This window comes from Schistocerca serialis, chromosome 11 (genome assembly GCF_023864345.2).
Source record: "Schistocerca serialis cubense isolate TAMUIC-IGC-003099 chromosome 11, iqSchSeri2.2, whole genome shotgun sequence".
NCBI classification, from domain to species: domain Eukaryota; kingdom Metazoa; phylum Arthropoda; class Insecta; order Orthoptera; family Acrididae; genus Schistocerca; species Schistocerca serialis.
The window spans coordinates 134,944,901-134,964,177 of NC_064648.1; the positions used below are offsets into that span (position 1 = coordinate 134,944,901).

The 19,277-nt window shown below is 44.6% G+C and overlaps 1 protein-coding gene across 2 annotated transcripts in view; it reads left to right on the forward strand.

Annotated features, from left to right (window-relative positions):
• LOC126426877 (ankyrin repeat domain-containing protein 65-like) overlaps positions 1–19,277 on the forward strand; it is a 161,048-nt gene that overhangs the window by 116,161 nt on the left and 25,610 nt on the right. For both annotated transcript variants that reach the window (XM_050088920.1, XM_050088919.1), the window contains exon 5: positions 7,119–7,268. In XM_050088920.1, coding sequence (XP_049944877.1) covers positions 7,119–7,268 — 150 coding nt within the window. The remainder of the gene's footprint in view (positions 1–7,118; positions 7,269–19,277) is intronic.

Genomic DNA, 19,277 nt, shown 5'->3' on the forward strand with positions numbered 1-19,277 from the left:
CCTCCACACAGCACTGGTGGTGTTATGTTTCAGTGTGAGTGTACAGTGTATCGCATTATGTGTGCTACCGAACACCTGGTTGCAGAGGCAATGAGCAGTGGTCACAACTTGGCAACAGCATAGCGGCCACCACTACATGGAGAGTCTTATGCATGCAAGCAGCTAACATAGGTTAGTACCGATCTGCTCTGGGCCCTGGCCAAGAGCTGGCTACTACGTGAAGAGTACTGCCCACACACTACCATGATACTGCTGATGGCCACCGTGATCCTGGCAGCCAGTCGCATGAAAGTGCCCTCACCCACCTGAGGCGCTGAATGCTTACATAAAACATAGCTATGATGCCTAGGAAGAACATACGTTTTCCAGAAGAGGTTCATTTATTAGATGATTGGCCACTTACCTTGTACAGCAAGGCTCATGTGGGTCCTTGGATGCAGGCAGCTGTCATTAATCGCTCGACTGGCAGTTTATCGAGTATGCCACCACCACCTCCACTGGTTACCTTACTAGCACCCATGGAAAGCTACTGCGTTATATGAGGTTTGCACACCCTATTGTACCGCAGTTTCGAGCATTTACACAGCTGATTAGTAATTATTAAAATCGAAGACATATCACTAACGCGATGTTCCCTCTATCCTTATGACTGATTCTACGAGAAACACATTTAACCCGGAACTTTTGTGCCATTCCTCTGTGTAAAAACTTCCTGCAATTTATTCACCAGCGCTGTTCTTTAAGGTGTGTGTTCTCGCGTTTGTCCCCTGTGCTCTGGACACTGTAAAGGTCTCCGTTGAGCAGCTAGGAAAGTAAGACTTCTGAGACACAATTTTGGATTTTGAAATAAGCACTAAACCACCTACTATGACTTTCTGACTGCGTGGATCCACCATCTTAATCCACTTCTACGCTGTATTCAGAAGTCATTGTCATGTCCATCGACAGCTGTCTTCAGCTCGATTATACACTCCAATAATTTGTTGGAGAATGTCTCGACATGTGTGCAAGCCATCCACATATGGTTCTTAATGGTTAACTCCTCCCGAACAGCCCAGAAAGGCCCAATGATACCGACTGGCCGCCGTTTCATCCTCAGCCCACAGGTGTCACTGGATGTGGATACAGAAGGGCATGTGGTCAGCACACTGCTCTCCCAGCCGTTATGAGGTTATGAGACCGGAGCAGCTACTTCTCTGTCAAGTAGCCCCTCAGTCAAATAGCTGCTTGGCAGACCGGATCGTCACCCATCGAAGAGATAGCCCAACCTGACAGCGCTTTACTTCGTTGATCTTGCGGGAACTGGGGTTGCCACTGAGGTAAGGCCGTTGGTTCTGCTCATACGCTCTGCAATACTCGCTTTCATGTCGGAGAATGTTGAATAGTGGTTTATCCCTTATCGCTCCATTACGAGCATGATGTACGTACTGTAATATTCAGCTGTGTGATCATTCTGCAGTTTGTCTGGACACCAATTCCTACCGTTCTGAAGCAATTGTTCAAACGGCTGCACCACGTTACTCCCTGTCTTTGCCTTCAGAGGAGCTGCCCAGGAAAATCTGGAACACATACCTGTGATCATTAAGATGTATTTCAACCTGCATTCAGTCATGAGTTTTCTGTTGCATCCACGAGATCGGCCTGATCATCCAAATTATGTATTATAGCTCTTCCGCCCTGGGAGATTCTGCGATCGCAATCATGAAGTTTATGAATCACCGTCTCCACTAATATCGTTCAACAATGCGACTTTCTCGTAGCTCTGAGAAGATTGATATTCCATTCGTGTGCCCTGTATTCGCTGATGCTCATGCCGTCAGTAGTTGGAGCCGATACATGTTTTTGTTACGCGAAATTCGCCGCTTAACATTGGTCTAATAACGTTAATGTATGTATATCCTACTGATTTTTAATGGTCTTTTTGGAGTGTTCGCTTTTGTACGGCAGTCATACGTAAAATGTCAGCAATATTTCCCTTTCAGAAAATACTTTTAAAGGTTTGATTTTTTTAGGTCCACTAAACCAGATGTCCATTCAAACTCCCTCGAATTTAAGGTGTTCTTCGTTAAGCATATATGTACCTTTATCTAAATACAGGGCTGATTTCGAATGTCCACACCTTCTTTCTCTTCCTCTTCTTCTTCTTCTTCTTCTACTTCTCTTTCTTCTTCTACTACTACCACTACCACCATTCGCCACCGCCACCAAGAACTGTTAAATACACTCCTGGAAATTGAAATAAGAACACCGTGAATTCATTGTCCCAGGAAGGGGAAACTTTATTGACACATTCCTGGGGTCAGATACATCACATGATCACACTGACAGAACCACAGGCACATAGACACAGGCAACAGAGCATGCACAATGTCGGCACTAGTACAGTGTATATCCACCTTTCGCAGCAATGCAGGCTGCTATTCTCCCATGGAGACGATCGTAGAGATGCTGGATGTAGTCCTGTGGAACGGCTTGCCATGCCATTTCCACCTGGCGCCTCAGTTGGACCAGCGTTCGTGCTGGATGTGCAGACCGCGTGAGACGACGCTTCATCCAGTCCCAAACATGCTCAATGGGGGACAGATCCGGAGAGCTTGCTGGCCAGGGTAGTTGCTTACACCTTGTAGAGCACGTTGGGTGGCACGGGATACATGCGGACGTGCATTGTCCTGTTGGAACAGCAAGTTCCCTTGCCGGTCTAGGAATGGTAGAACGATGGGTTCGATGACGGTTTGGATGTACCGTGCACTATTCAGTGTCCCCTCGACGATCACCAGTGGTGTACGGCCAGTGTAGGAGATCGCTCCCCACACCATGATGCCGGGTGTTGGCCCTGTATGCCTCGGTCGTATGCAGTCCTGATTGTGGCGCTCACCTGCACGGCGCCAAACACGCATACGACCATCATTGGCACCAAGGCAGAAGCGACTCTCATCGCTGAAGACGACACGTCTCCATTCGTCCCTCCATTCACGCCTGTCGCGACACCACTGCAGGCGGGCTGCACGATGTTGGGGGGTGAGCGGAAGACGGCCTAACGGTGTGCGGGACCGTAGCCCAGCTTCATGGAGACGGTTGCGAATGGTCCTCGCCGATACCCCAGGAGCAACAGTGTCCCTAATTTGCTGGGAAGTGGCGGTGCGGTCCCCTACGGCACTGCGTAGGATCCTACGGTCTTGGCGTGCATCCGTGCGTCACTGCGGTCCGGTCCCAGGTCGACGGGCATGTGCACCTTCCGCCGACCACTGGCGACTACATCGATGTACTGTGGAGACCTCACGCCCCACGTGTTGAGCAATTCGGCGGTACGTCCACCCGGCCTCCCGCATGCCCACTATACGCCCTCGCTCAAAGTCCGTCAACTGCACATACGGTTCACGTCCACGCTGTCGCGGCATGCTACCAGTGTTAAAGACTGCGATGGAGCTCCGTATGCCACGGCAAACTGGCTGACACTGACGGCGGCGGTGCACAAATGCTGCGCAGCTAGCGCCATTCGACGGCCAACACCGCGGTTCCTGGTGTGTCCGCTGTGCCGTGCGTGTGATCATTGCTTGTACAGCCCTCTCGCAGTGTCCGGAGCAAGTATGGTGGGTCTGACACACCGGTGTAAATGTGTTCTTTTTTCCATTTCCAGGAGTGTACTTCCGGTTGCGGGTCTAAACGTTTCAGAGAGTCACTTTTCACTGTCCAGCTATCCTGAGAGACGCAATTTCTGACAAGTAGCTTTCAACACCTGTAGGGCCATGTGTTTTGTTGGTATCCTGCTGCCTACTGATCAAACTTCGAGACAGAATGCAACTTACTTGCTGTGGGGTTCTGCCATTGAACTCACCTGTGGTAGCTGCTGACTTGATAATGGCCTCCAATACCGCTAACCTTTTGCTGAGTGCTTGCTCACTTGAGCGGAGTCTGTCATTCAGCTGGGGATCCCCTTTCAGAGTTGCTGCCTTGACGCAGTTATCCTAATCTAACATTGTAGGTCTCGATTTTTCTGTTGTTGAGCACACTGCAGCCATTCAAATTTGAACATAGCCTACAGTATACCGACACGATCACAGTTCGGTACACTAGCTTTTATACAGAATCTCGTCGAAGTTTTGTCAATATCGCCACTCATTCAGTTTCTTCGTTTTATCAATAATCAGAAAATCATATTGTGATTTATCTCATCAATTCCAACATATGGTGCTGATTTCAGCAAATGACATGTCGGTTCCTTCATGAGTTTGGCAAACATACTTGAAATTCAGATTGTCCTGCCTGAAAGGTTTGCAGTATCCCGGATCAAAAGTTTTTGGACCCTTGAGTATGTCTGGCTGAAATGCTGTACATCAGCTACCATATATGAGGAAAGCATACATATTTTCTGATTTCTCACTGCAACATCGTCAAATTTGAACACACTATTTGACTTCACTTTTTCAGCAGGTGGACTATCGATTCTTTCGCTGAACGTTTGGTACATAGATTCCACCTTAAACGATTCAACTGGTCATAGGTCAGGCACACCAAACGTTTTCTGAAACATAACCAGAGCCTTTCTGATGATCACGGCCACCAAGCATTTCCTGTGCATGCAAAGAGATAAACCAGGATTCTCAACCCCGAACAGAAAAACTTAATGCACTGGATCACTCGATGGTACACGTTGCTATTGACGATACAGAGCATGGAAAATCGTCAAGTCCAGGAATGGAAACAATGTAATCGGGCGGCGTAGACGCTGACGATGGTAACTGTTGGTTGGAAGCTGATGGGGTGAGTACCTCCTGTGGTTACTCAACAGCAGGAAGCTTCGTTTCAGAGGCGCAGCAGTCGTAGTGGCCAAAGTGCCACCCAATGTGACATGCAGCAGATGTGTGTGTGAGTATTCAGAAACTTTTCAAAGGTGACGACTTTGGGTTGGTAGACAAGCACATTATCTGTAGACGTTATTATACTTGCAGTATTCAGAAGTGTTGATCAGAGTAGCACTTAGTAAATTAAATAGAATCTGTGTTGATATTCCTGACCATCAACTTCACCACAGCCTCAGGCTTCACACACTAATGCATGGTAGGTGTCCATCTGCTTATCATAAGACCAATGTCTCGTATAACGTCCGTTTATCATATCCTCCACTTCGTGTCAGTCGTAAATTCATAGCCCAATTATTCTACATTAAGTGTCCTCCTTAATAGCTGAGGAGTCAGCGCGTCAGAATGCCATGCTAAGGGGCCTGGGTTCGATTCCTGGCTTTGTCAGAGATTTCCTCCGCTCAAGGACTGGGTGTTGTGTGGTCTTCATCATCAATGTCATCATCTGATCTCCATCGACGCTCAAGTGGTCGAAGTGGCGTCAACTAAGAAGACTTACACCAGGCGACTGGTCCACCCAACGGGAGGCCCTAGCCACACAACATTTCACTACATTAAGTAATGGAAAAAAATCACACACACACACATACACACTTTCTTCAGTGGTTATACTTCACATCACAGACATTAGCGTCTATCTCCTCTTCACTGCCAAAATTCACAGATTACTTTAAGGATTTCTAATGTTCAATCGTTGTTTCATGTGTCCTTACTGAAATGTGCTTTGACAGTTGTTTTGCGGAACCTCTTCCTCATTAGTTTCTACCTTATTGACTCCTTCCTTCTGCAGGAAATCCCTCAATCACAAGTCTCATAGTACGAGTACGCTGAATACAATAACGAAACAGAATTTTTAATTTCAGCAGAGTGACACCCTCTCGTCAGTTACCAGGCATACATTGTCTCAGCTTACCTTACTGAAGTTCCTCTAATACTCATTCGACTTAACAGTAATTTGATGCTCAATGTTCACCTGCTTAGTGAGAGTTCTCGTTGGGCAGCGTAAATAAAATCTGTTTCTTTCTTTTTCATAAGAATAGCTTCATACAAGAAGTTCTCCACCTTGTCTAACATCCGTGTCTCTAACAGCCAGGTGTCTAACAGAGAACCGACATAGACCATCTGATGATCACAATATCACATTAACAATATCATGAGAAGGAAAGTAGCTACTCACTATATAGCAGAGATGCTGAGTCACAGATATGCACTTCAAAAACACTCTCTCAATTAAGGCTTTCGGCCATTGGCTTTCGTCAAGAACAGACACACATACACAAACACACACAGTCACGCAAACGCAACTCACAAACACGACCGCAGTCTCACGCATCTGAGGCCACACTGGGAGCAGCAGCACCAGTGCATGATGGGAGTGGCGACTGGGTGGGGGAAAGGAGGAGGCTATGGGCAGGGAGACTGCCTGAGACTGCAGTCGTGTTTGTGAGTTGCGTTTGCATGACTGTGTGTGTATGCATATGTGTGTCTATTGTCAATGGCCGAAAGCTTTAATTGTGAGAGTCTTTTTGTAGTGCGTATCTGTGATTCACCATCTCTGCTATATGGTGAGTAGCTACTTCCCGTCTCATGAAAGTGTTACATTCCATCCTACATTTTCCATTGTTTGATAGTATCACATGAAGTATATTTAAAGGCTACAGCCATTGTAATATTGCTTATAATGTAGATATGCATTCAAACTTTGCTGCCCAGTAGTTGCTATATCAGTGCAGCATAGACCGTTGCGTATACCGTTTATCTATGGTTTATTTCGTACATACTATGGTCTAATACGCTAAGCTGGTGGTATGGGAAATTCAGGAGGAAAAATGTGTGAACTGATTACCTCAATGGTGTCCAACTGCTTAGCTCAGTGGTACCGTGCGTGCCTACAATGTAGTGGGCCCAGGTTCAATTCCCGGCAGGGCTGGACATTTTCCCCACTCGTGGACTGGATGTTGTGTTGTCCTCATCATCATTTCATGCTCATCACCAGCACACAAGTCGCCCAATGTGGCGTCGACTGAAATAAGACTTGCGCTCGGCGGCTGAACTTCCCCAGGTGGTGCCTCCCAGCCAAAAATGTCATATAATCATTTCTTGTACCTCAATGGTACATCTTAGTGGAGCGACTATTGCCGTTCACACCATGTGTTCTATTTTTTTGTGTTTGGACAAGCCCTCAGTATCACTGTCTATGGGCGGCTGCTACCTGTCCTCCATGTGAGTACACCTCCACACCTGCTTGTCTCCGTACAGTGTTCCAGCCACTCCAGAGAGCAGACTGGCAGCCAGCACTCTGCCGCACAGTGACCATGGCGACCGCAGCAGGACTCCTGTCGCCACTGCGCCGACGACAACCACCCGCACCACCCCCACAACTGGTGACACCACGGTCTCTCTCCTACGGTGAGTTCTGTCTCCATACATGCACTTTTTACACCTTCACAGTGGAACTTGTTCAGTTTCAAGTTTTAGTGTCATACCTTTGATTCTCCATTTTCTCTTGATTCAGCATATGGGTTATGACCAGTTATGAAAATGGATATATCATTAGACTCAGTGAAATGTGGGTGTTGAAATTTCCTGTCAGATTAAAACTGTATGCTAGGTCGAGACTCGAACTCAGAAACTTTGTCTGCCGCGCGGGATTAGCCGTGTGGTCTTAGGCGCTTCAGTCATGGACTGTGCGGCTGGTCCCGACGGTGGTTCGAGTGCCCCCTCAGGCATGGGTGTGTGTTTGTCCTTAGGATAATTTAGGTTAAGTAGTGTGTAAGCTTGGGGACTGATGACCTTAGCAATTAAGTCCCATAAGATTTCACACATTAAAAAAAAAAGAAAAGGAAAAAAAAAGTTTGTCTTTTGCTGACAAGAGCTCTATGGTCTGAGCTACCTGAGCGCGACTCACAACCCGTCTTCATAGCTTTACTTCAGCCAGTACCTCGTCTCCTGCCTTCCAAACTTCACAGACGCTCTCCAGCATAACTTGCAAGACCAGCTAGCACTCCTGGAAGAAACGATATTGCAGAGACATGGCTTAGCTACAGCCTGGGTGATATCCCAGATCATGTAAGAAACAGATTGAACGTCCTTACGGCGGAACAGGCAACCGTAAAAATAGTTTTGCCGTCGGTCAACAGATGTCACAGGCGACGCTACAATGCTAACTGACCTGTCCACGTCGCGGATTTGGCAACGCTGTATCTTTGGTGACGTGAATGACGCTGATTTGTGTTCGGCTAGGGCGCTGCGCGCGAAATGCATTCTTCACACTGCTGACTGTAGCTCATGATCGGCTGTGGTTTTTCCCGAGTTTTCAATCTAACAATGCAGATTAGCTCCTGTAATTCTACAAACCAAGTTTATTTCTCACAATCATATGCGAAATGAAATAAATGCAAAGTAACACACAAACATTTCTCGCGAGTTAGTGTTCAAATGCAGACTGTATTGCAGTCGCAAGGGTTTTACACTCGCCTTCCATGCCGTCTTTTTCTCTTTGCTATACAGCTCTTCTGATACGGATTATGGTGGTAAAAAAGATCTCCACGTGCAGGTTAACACTAGAAAGTTTTCAAAATCCGCGAATTAAGGCTGGACATATTTCAGTGACAGTCATTTCAAATTTAAATTCTTTTACTTTGCATGTAACTTATCGTAAATGATATAAGAGTGGCACAAAACGATGAATTTTGGATTGTTGTTGAAAGGGGACTGCAAACGCGGTAATATACAAGTGAAAGCATGTTTTTGAAGCATATTTTGGCGGTGTCAACTTTGAAGAGCCACAGACGGCAAACCATAATTATGTTAAAAATTTACTTTGTACAGTTTAAAGATAACCCGCAAATATTCGCAACAGACGTACGCTTTTATCTGCAACACAGTTATTACTGGGGATATCCGCACTCGCGCAGACCTTTCACTATAAGTAGTGTTGTTTTCAAGTGAAAGCTGTGTGAGGATTATTAGCGCACAGATAAAAAAAAATTAAAATAGGCAGCATCTATAGTTTGCATGTTATGCTCGTTCTCTTCTATTCTCCTCCCTTCATTCAAGTATAAACGCTTGTTCACAAGTATAAACGAATGGCAGGGAACATTAGCCGGCCGCTGGGGCCGAGCGGTTCTGGCGCTACAGTCTGGAACCGCGCGACCGCTACGGTCGCAGGTTCGAATCCTGCCTCGGGCATGGATGTGTGTGTTGTCCTTAGGTTGGTTAGGTTTAAGTAGTTCTAAGTTCTAGGGGACTTATGACCTCAGCAGTTGAGTCCCATAGTGCTCAAAGCCATTTGAACCATTTGAACCAGGGAACATTGGCGAATTATCTATGAATACTCGTTTGCAGAAGTGTAAACGAGGTTTTACACTCGTTCACTTCGTTCGCTCTAGTATATACCAGGATTTAGAGGGACCGATGACCTAGCAGTTAGATGTCGGCTATTATTCATTTATTTCACTGTTGCGGTTTCAGCTCTAGAGCCATTTTCAAGTACCAAGGGAAAGGTCTTGTTAGGTAATGCTTCTGAAATTGTTTACCAAATGTTACCACACTATGCTTTGCATTTTGTTATCCATATGTTATATTGGTTTCAGTTTTCACATTGTACACAAAAATGCCTCTATACCCAAAATTACGATAGTGAAGTGAGTCAACAGTTTTAAAATGTCCAAATCGCAGCAAAAATTTCATTTAAAAATTATATGATATGATTCTTGTACAGGAAGGGCTGCCACGTTATATCAAATATAACATTGACAAAATTTAACAAGGGTCGAATGCTTATAGCTCTTTATTAATTTTTACTCGTAACTAATTTATTGATTTACCTGAATTTAAAATCCACTCGCGTAACCTTTCTTTATTTTTGACGCGAAATCTGAACATTTGTCTACTCCCTCCACAGTTGATATACTCGTAGGTCCTCGGTATGACGACTCGATCCACTACCACCGGTATGTCAGAGACAGCTGTACTTCACACACGTTAATTAGTGAAAAGCTGCACGTGTTGCCGACGTTGCCACATATTTCACAGAACGGAGTGCCATCTAGTGGTTGATTCCAGAAGTAAGGGTGTGACGCTGTTGGCGCCTGGTGGCCGTTCCCTGACAAGGGTTGCCTGCTAGACCAAGCGATCGGGCAATCTGTTTCTTATGTGATCTGGGGTCATATTAATAAAATTTTCACTCTGCGGTGGATTGCAGGCTGATACGAAACATCCAGGCAGATTAAAACTGTGTTCATTCAGCGATGCTACCTCCTTGTTGTCTGACATGGTCGATCTAATCCATAATGACTGCAATGCCCTGACGCCCCCATGCAGTTCAACACGGGGCCCCATCGCATTCTAATGGCCCAAAAGCTGGATATTGTAGGATTTGAGCAGCCAGGCAAGTGAAGACTCGCAATAAAGCTTCTTTAAAACCCCTAAGTTGCCAATAATGCTGTTTCACGTGAATACTCGACATCACCATCTCATTCACAGTTCGCTCAACAGAGGGCGCTGTTTATGCCACTTTTCTACCTTATCAGGCCTGGAAACAATGCTAAAAATTGAACAACAGTACTACACACTCACAGCCATTCTGCCACTCACAGAGAACTGCACTTCCAACTAATTACATACCTGTTGATGGTGTGTATGTGTATGAAGTTATATTGAAATCACACCAAGTCTTCTTGATGCATCACTTTCTCTTTTATTTTATTTGTGATTGTAATTTTCAGCAACTGCAGTATTATTTTTTCAGGATAAAATTCAGCCATCAGTTGCTAATAAGTTTTATTATGCTTTACCGGTTTTGACAAATCAATTTGTCATCTTCAGAAGCCTACAAAATTAGTGATGTTATAAATCGTTAGACCTTGACTCTACATTTATGTGAAGCATAAAAAGTATATTACAGAAAAATACAACCTCAAAGATTTTGTGACTACAGCTTTATCGCTTCATATTTATTTTATACATGACATGTAAGTACTGTTTCTTTCTTGTACTGTTAGTCAGTACCTACACTAATACAAAAAAAAAGTCGCATAATTTTTGTACTTACGTCATAGGCCAGTTTGAACGTTTTACTTCTGATGAAGGCACTCTTGGTAGTGCCGAAACTAGATCAAAAGACTTAATATTTGCGACCGAGGGGTTTTATTGCTTTAATTTTACTTTGAAAGCGGTCGCTGACCAAGCAGCTATGTTTAAAACTTTAATATTACAGAAACTTACTTAATGTATGTTTAGCAGATATCAATATCTCCTTCATAGAAGCTTACTGCCATGGTATGCCTAGAAATGTGCATATTATGTGTGATTATTTTAAACACATTTTATGCTTCACATAAATGTATAGCCAAGATCTATAGTGTGCATAATTTTGTACGCATCTAAAGATGACAAATTAATTTATCGAAACCTGTACAGTACCACAAAATATATTTGCAACTGATGACTGAATTTCGTCCTGGAAGTAAGTCAAATTTTTGTCTGGTAGTGCATTACGAATTTTGAAATAGGAGCCTGGTAACAATTTACTCACCAGTTTTTTGTTTCTACCTCACTCTTTGGATTCGTAGAGTGAATAGCGTTCAGTTTCGACACTCAGTGTCATACCTTTCCTTCAAAATTGAGTAACTGCCATTTATTCTTACTTTAAGACATGTTATTGCCTTGTTTGTTCTATATTATGCGAAATCTGTGCATAATGATTTGAAGAGATCCCGTTTATTTGCTGCATACTCACTTTGTCATGCAATATTAAAGTACTATGATAAAGACGTAACGCGATATGCAGTTGTCACTTTATAGTGGCCCAATTAGCCCCAGTCCCCTTGTGTTCTCAGAGCACTCGGATGTTCTTTATCGCTTTCTACACAATCTGTAGTCCCAAAGAAATGACGTCATACTCGGTAACGTCCTCTCATAATATATCACTGTTATAATACACTATGGGAAAAAATAGTGCACCACTTAAGAAGTTTCCATTTCGTTCAAACTTTATTGTTGCAACAGTGCATATGGGGTACATGAAATGATTACACTTAAAGATTGAAGCACAGACAGTTCTGTGGTACCAGGAATCGACCACGGTGAAACACCCACATTTGTACATGGTTTAGCCTCCACAGCACCAATGTAGGTGCTGACTCTTGCGTCCAGTCAACTGAACAGATGGCGAATACTGTCCTGGAGTATGTTATGCCACATCAGCTCGACCTGTTCGTGTAGTTCTGTAAGAGTTGTTAGTTGACGAGTCTCATAATTCATTTCGTGTCCCATCAAATCCCACACTTGCTCCATAGGAGATTTGTCTGGGGATTATGCTGGCAAGGAAGTTGCTCCGTGTCTTACAGAGCGTTTCGGAGCACGCTGACGGACGTACGCCACTGATACAAAAGTGCCCTCTACACGAGGAGAATACAAGCGCCGCTCCGCCTGGCTGTGGCGTGAGTTGAAATCGAGCCGACCTACGAACGCTACAGCAGTGACTTAAAGACTGTATTCGTTCACTTGTATTACGAATTGTGTATACTGAAGAGTTTGCTTATGTTCGTCTTTCGCCCCTTGCTTGCAACTCCTCAATATCTCGTAAGTTTTATAATAAACTCCATTAATACGATATGGTTGAATTTTTGTCTAGCGATGCGAGGAAGCAGCTTTCCTAGGCACCTTATGTTAGATGAGTGGGCAGAACACAAAACTGAGCATATTGAGGTTTACAGGCAGCATGCTGGTGTGCATTGTCCTGTTGGAATAACACATCATATTCCTGATGCAAGAATGGAAAAAGAAAGGTCTAACAACATTCTGCTAATACTGAGTGCTCAGTAGTGTCCCTTTCAGATACGTCTAAGGTGAACGAGAACTGCAGCTTGTCACAACCTAGACCATAACATCTGGGGTAGGGCCAGAGTGTCTTGGACGAATTCACTCTACAATGTAGCACTCACAAGATCTATATTGTATCCACAAATAACCAACACTTGCATGCAGGCATAATCCACTTTCATCGCTGGAGACCACAATGCGTCATTCACTGCTCCAAACGATCCTCTGACAGCACCAGTCGAGTCATGCATATGCATGCCGATCGTGTTCACAAATGGAAGATGGGCTAGAGGTGTGCATGCCTGCAGCCCCACTGCTAATAACCAGTTCACAACAGTATGTGTTGACACATGTGGGCTCACAAGATCTCTTATCTGTAGTGTGGTAGCTGTACGATCCACCACTGCTGCCCTTAAAATACTACGATCCAGACGGGCGTCTGTGCTGCATGGACATCCAAGACTGCATTTATGAGTGTGAGAATATTCAGCTGACTACCGATATCTGCATCGAAAGCAATTGATGCCATACGTCCAAGTTATGTGGCAGTTCTCTAAAAGGACAATCCCGCCACTCAAAAGCCCACAATTTGACCCCTTCCAAATTCGCTCAGTTGGCTGCAGGAAGAACAAGTGTGTCTCTGTGATATCATTGTCTGCTTGCTTAAAGCGTTTGTACCACTCTCAACCTTCTGGCTGTGAGTATTCATTGTTATAGGGTACACTCATATGGCACCCTATTAGCTATGACGCTAAGCTATATGTTGCCCGATGACACTGAAACCATTATCAGTACATCCACTATCCACCATTTGGTACATGCCATCACTGGATCAAAACCGACGTCGTCTTTCTAGGTGTCTGGCAGAGTATGTCCTTTTCTGTTTTTATTTTTAGTTTCTTCGTACTTGAGATTTATTTTTTTGTTTCCTTTAGATACCAGGCATGGAATAACACAAAGTAATATGTAGCAACTAAGATCTGACCATCTGTGTGTCCTACAGACCCATCGATGACACACAAGCTAAAACCATCATCTGATGAAAATAGTGCTACATTCAGTGCATATTCTACACTATGTTGTCAAACATATCCAGACACCACCAAAAACATACGTTTGTACTTCCACCTCCAACCAGGTACTCCGTATCAGCGACCTCAGTAGTAATTAGACATCGTGAGAGAGGAGAATGGGACGCTCCATGGAAATCACAGACTTCGAAAGTGCTCAGGTGATTGGGTGTAACTAGTGTCATACGTCTGTACGCAAGATTTCCACACTTCTGAACATCCCTAGGTCCACTGTTTCCGATATGATAGTGAAGGTGATTTTGTCGAAATTCTGGAGGGGCGCCGTCTTTGACGAAGTGCCGGAAAGGAGCTGTGAAGTCCCTTAAGTCTGATGAAAAATATTTGCACATTATCTTTTTTTAAGAATGGAGCGGCTCTAAGCGAAATGAGATTCAACTGGTGATCATAGCAATGAATGTTTGAAGCACAAGGGATTTTGCAGCTCCATCCAGTCATACTCGCTGTGTGACAAGTAGCTCATGTTCGTGCACATGTTGGGAGCCAATGCTGCTCTGCATACTCCCAGCCTTACCTTCAACTACTAGGTGGCTTGAGTACGGTGTTGCCAAGAACTGCCTCCGTTCTCCACACCCCAACCCCCCTCAACCCCTCCGAAACGCCCAGGTCCACTTTTGCAGGCCTGGTGCAGTCCAAGTCGCCATCAGCACTTTTCGTCTCACTCTGCCTTTAAGTCTGATGAATAATATTCGCCCATTTTATTTTTTAATTCAAAGGAGCTTTAAGCGTAATGAGACTGAACTGCTGATCATAGCAATGAATGTTTAACAACAGGTGATTTAACAGATTGTGTCTGCTCATCCAGTCGAACTTGCAGTGTGACGAGTAGGTCATGTTCGTCCACATGTTGGGAGCGAATGCTGCTCTGCATACTCCTGGCTTCACCTTCAACTACCAGGTGGCTCCAGTACAGTGTTGTCAAGAATTGCCTCCATACTCCGCACCCCCTGCTCGACCACTCTGGAATGCCCAGGTCCGCGTTTGTAAGCCCAGCGAAACCCAAGTCACTGTCAGCATATTTTAGTCCTCCTACACTGCTTTCGGTGCTCAGTGCAAATGTTCTCTGAAAACTGTCTTCAGCGACTGGTTCAACAATCCACAAGCAATGGAAATATTTTAGATGTCGAAACTAAAGTTGGGTGTGATCTTATGGTTAGTATCATTAGGGATATGATACTTGCGATCATTAAGTCGTTGCAGCGCCAATGATAACTGAAGTTCATCAAGAAGATATAGAGTGTATTTAACCTGGACAGATCATTAAGTAGTACAATTGTTAGCATCCTACTCAGATAATTATTATACAATATTTAGTTCCGATTGAATGGACATAGAGGAATTTTGAGTAAATTGTAGACTGACTGTAAATCGTCCAAGGGAGGTGTTGTTCTTGTTGTGGTCTTCAGTCCCAAGACTGGTTTGATGCAGTTTTCCATGCTACTCGATCCTGTGCAAGCTTCTTCATCTCCGTGTAACTACTACAACCTACATCCTTCTGAATATGCTTAGTGTATTTATCTCTTGGTCTCCCTCTACAATTTTTACCCTCCACACTTCCCTCCAGTACTAAATTGCTGATCCCTTGATGCCTCAGAACATGTCCTAAGAATGAACCCTTCTTCTACTCAATTTGTGCCTTAAATTACTCTTCTCAGCATTAGTCACATGATGTACACATCTAATCTTCAGCATTGTTCTGTACCACCTCATTTTAAAAGCTACTACTATCTTCTTGTACAAACTATTTATCGTCTATGTTCCACTTCCATACACTCCACATGAAAGACTTCCTGAGACTTAAATCTCTACTCGACGTTCACGAATTTTTATTCTTCAGAATCCCTTTCCTTGCCATTGCCGGGTCTACATTTTATATCTTCTCTACTTCGACCATCATTCATTTTGCGCCCCAAATAGCAAAACTCATCTACTACTTTAAGTGTCTCATTTACTAGTCTAATTTCCTCACCACCCCCTGATTTAATTCGTCTACTTTCCATTATTCTCGTTTTGCTTTTGTTCATGTTCCTCTTATATCCTCCTTTCAAGACACGGTCCTTTGCTGTGTCTGACGGAATTACAATGTCATCGGCAAACTTCCAAGTTTTTATTTTTTCTCCATGGATTTTAATTCCTACTTCAAATTGTTCTTTTGTTTCCTTTACTGCTTGCTCGATACAACGATTGATTACCGTCGGGGATAGGCTTCTTCCCTGTCTCACTCCCTTACCAACGACTGTTTCCCTTCCATGCCCCTCGACTCGTATAACTACTATTTGGTTTGTACACAAATCGTAAATGTGCCTATAAATGCATCAAGCATGAAAAAGATCAACCATGGTTGAATAATAAAGCTGAAAAAATGCCGAGGGAGGGTAGAGTGATCGAAAAAGAGCGCAGAAATGTCCACAACCAAAATTTAGTAGCAATTCATGTGTCTATCAGAACACTGACGTACGATGCACACAACAAACTAGACAGCCAAGTCTTAGCGAAAAATCTAACACAGTACATGATTTAAGTTGGGACTAATCATTAAATGGGTCGAGAGTTTCAATCGAGTCACTCATTGTCAGGTACGATGTGCCAATAAATGAGAGGAAAATGAAAGCCGAAGTTTTAAGTTTCACGTACAGACTATCAACCACACAGGAAGACTACATTGACATATTGTCGTTTGAAGGCACTCAGATGCCCGTATGGAGGACGTAGTAGTAGCCACCTCCGCTGTACTGAATCAGCTGAACGAGTTGAAATCAAGTAATTCGCCAGGTCTGGATGGAATTTTACAGCGGATACTTCATTTTATTGTCCCTTTAACTAACTCGCATTTATCGCCAATCGCTCTTCCACATCGAAGTCACGAGGGACTGGAATAAAGCACCGGTGAGTCTTGTGTAGAAGAAGGGTAAAAAGAGCCACCAGTTGTGTTGACCTCGACTGCTAGTTTTCAGCAGAGACGAGGCTGCAGTTAGGAGAGCCTCAGGGAAGTGTGATAGTTCCGCTTGTGTATTCCTTATACGTAAGTGATCTGACAGCAGCAATCTGCGACTGTGTGTTGATGAGACTGTAGTGTATGGGAAAGTGTCATCGCATAATGCCTGCAGAAATATACAAGATGGCTTATAGTGAATTTTATTTGATGTGACGAATAGCAGCTAGAAAAGTATGTGTTAATGCAAGAGCACAGTATCAATGGGGGTGCTGGCTGAGAAAGGGACATAGATTAAATGTCAAGGGAAAATGTGGCAAAGTGGTGTGAACTGCAATGAGAAAATACGGACGTTAGTAGGAATGGAGAATGTTTAGACCAGTTCCATGGTATGGGATTATTCCGTAGTTAATTTTTGTTTCTGGTGCTTAGACGTATCCTTTGCCAACCGTGCAAGCTGATTTCGTGAGATTTCTCGTGATGAACCCTTTTCACGCAGACACCTGGTGTCCTTTTAATGTTGCAACACGTGCTTCCGCGTCAGTTGCGTGTAACGTTGCTGGGAGGAGTCATCTCTGTCGATGTGACATTCTTGGTGATAATTCTGCCGTGAACACTGACTCCGGACGACTCATAAGTTATAACGATGTTGGTTATGTTAGTGGTCCATTAGTTAAATGCCATTTTGGTCATAGACCTAGCTGGTAATTAGACGTCGTGTGGCGAGGGTCCCCCGACGGGTAGACCGCTCGCCTGGTGCAAGTCTTTCGATTTGTCGCCACTTCGGCGACTTGCGCTTCGATGGGGATGATATGATGATGATTAGGACAACACAACACCCAGTCCCTGAACGGAGAAAAAAATCTCCTACCTAGCCGCGAATCGAACCCGGGCCCTTAGGATTCACAGTCTATCCATCTTTTTTTTATCCATCTTTCTTTTTTAAACTAGGGTTCAAAATGGTTCAAATGGCTCTGAGCACTGTGGGACTTAACAGCTGTGGTCATCAGTCCCCTAGAACTTAGAACTACTTAAACCTGACTAACCTAAGGACATCACACACATCCATGCCCGAGGCAGGATTCGAACCTGCGACCGTAGCAGTCGCGCGGTTCCGGACTGCGCGCATAAACTAGGGAACCACTTTTTTTTTTGTCAGGAGTGAGGATGTTTTATTATTATTTTTTTTTATTAAGGAAGGTAGGAGGAAAAGAAACCTTTATTATTCACAAAATAAACAAAGAACGTCCTGACACATGATAACTGTCCTGGAAGGAACCTCGCTGCCGTTCTACCATGCAGCGTGAAGTAACAACAAAATCAAAGTGGGGCCGCCTCCGGCACACTAAAGAAAAGTATCTATAGATATGAAAACAAAATTTGAAGTACATCCATTTGCTAACCGTGCAAGCGTTAGCTTTTCCTAGGTCCCATACTCGCATAGTGTTCTTAGCCGATCACGTTACTTGGTCGGTTTCATAACGACAGCACCGCCGCTCATCTTTGCGCACCCGGCACACCCCAAGTATATGGCGGGTCCGTGGAAACCGTTACTAGGAAATTGGCATACCAATCCTTGTACCTTTGTAGCCCTAATAGTTTTGTGTGTTCTTCTTGCCAGTATTGCCAGTAATCCAGGACGTTCAGTACGTTCGTACGTGCGTCTCTATAGATGTAATGGACCGTCGTACCTGTGATCCACGCCACTGCGTTCGTCTTATGACGCGGAAAATACGTTTACTCTGGAAAAAATACTATGTCAGAAGGGACTGCTGTATAGATAGTGGGTCGCATGAGCGCTATTATCTTTCTTGCGAGAGTCCAGACAGCCGATGGTCGTCCGTATCCAGCACGCCTCATTGCTGACACATGGGCGAATCCGCCAAATGTATTGCGTACTTTCTATCATTCGTAGGGTATTTTCGGTTCACGACAATGTACCATGTTGATCTGGCTGTTGTAGGTAGGTGGGGGTGGTGGACCGTGCGCCACACCACGTGGCAGTTAACAGCTGTATGTTTTCGTTCCACCCTATTCCGGGCGATCTGTCGAAGAAGCATATGGTAATCGTCCTTCGATGTCGACTGCCGGGACGTCTGTAAACGCTCTCGAACGTAACTGTGTTCCACGACGAACGTGCGCACATACGTTAACGGTGGCGATATATGGCCGACACTGACTGGAGGAAGATGCGATGTTGGTACGAGTTCTTCGATGATCGTCCCCGTAAGCGAGTGATTCCTGTTGCGCCACCGTTTGAGCATAGTATTAATATACATGGCACGCGCCTTCTCGTGCACGTTCACTAAACCAACGCCCCCCCTCTCGCTCTGGGAAGGTAAGCCTGTACCTTAAAAAGTTGTCCCAGGCATACATAGTACCCAAAAGCCGCCTGAATTCGCATAGCCATCGTGCGCGTCAAGGGGAGAAGGTGTGTCAGGTGGCACATCATGAGCGCGAGATAAAGGCTGACGAGTAACGCTCGCTGCAGCATATCCATCGACCGTAGGGCGTTTAGTCGCACTGCCGTGCGGACTCTGAGTAACAGCCTTCGGTAGTTGTCCGCAGCCG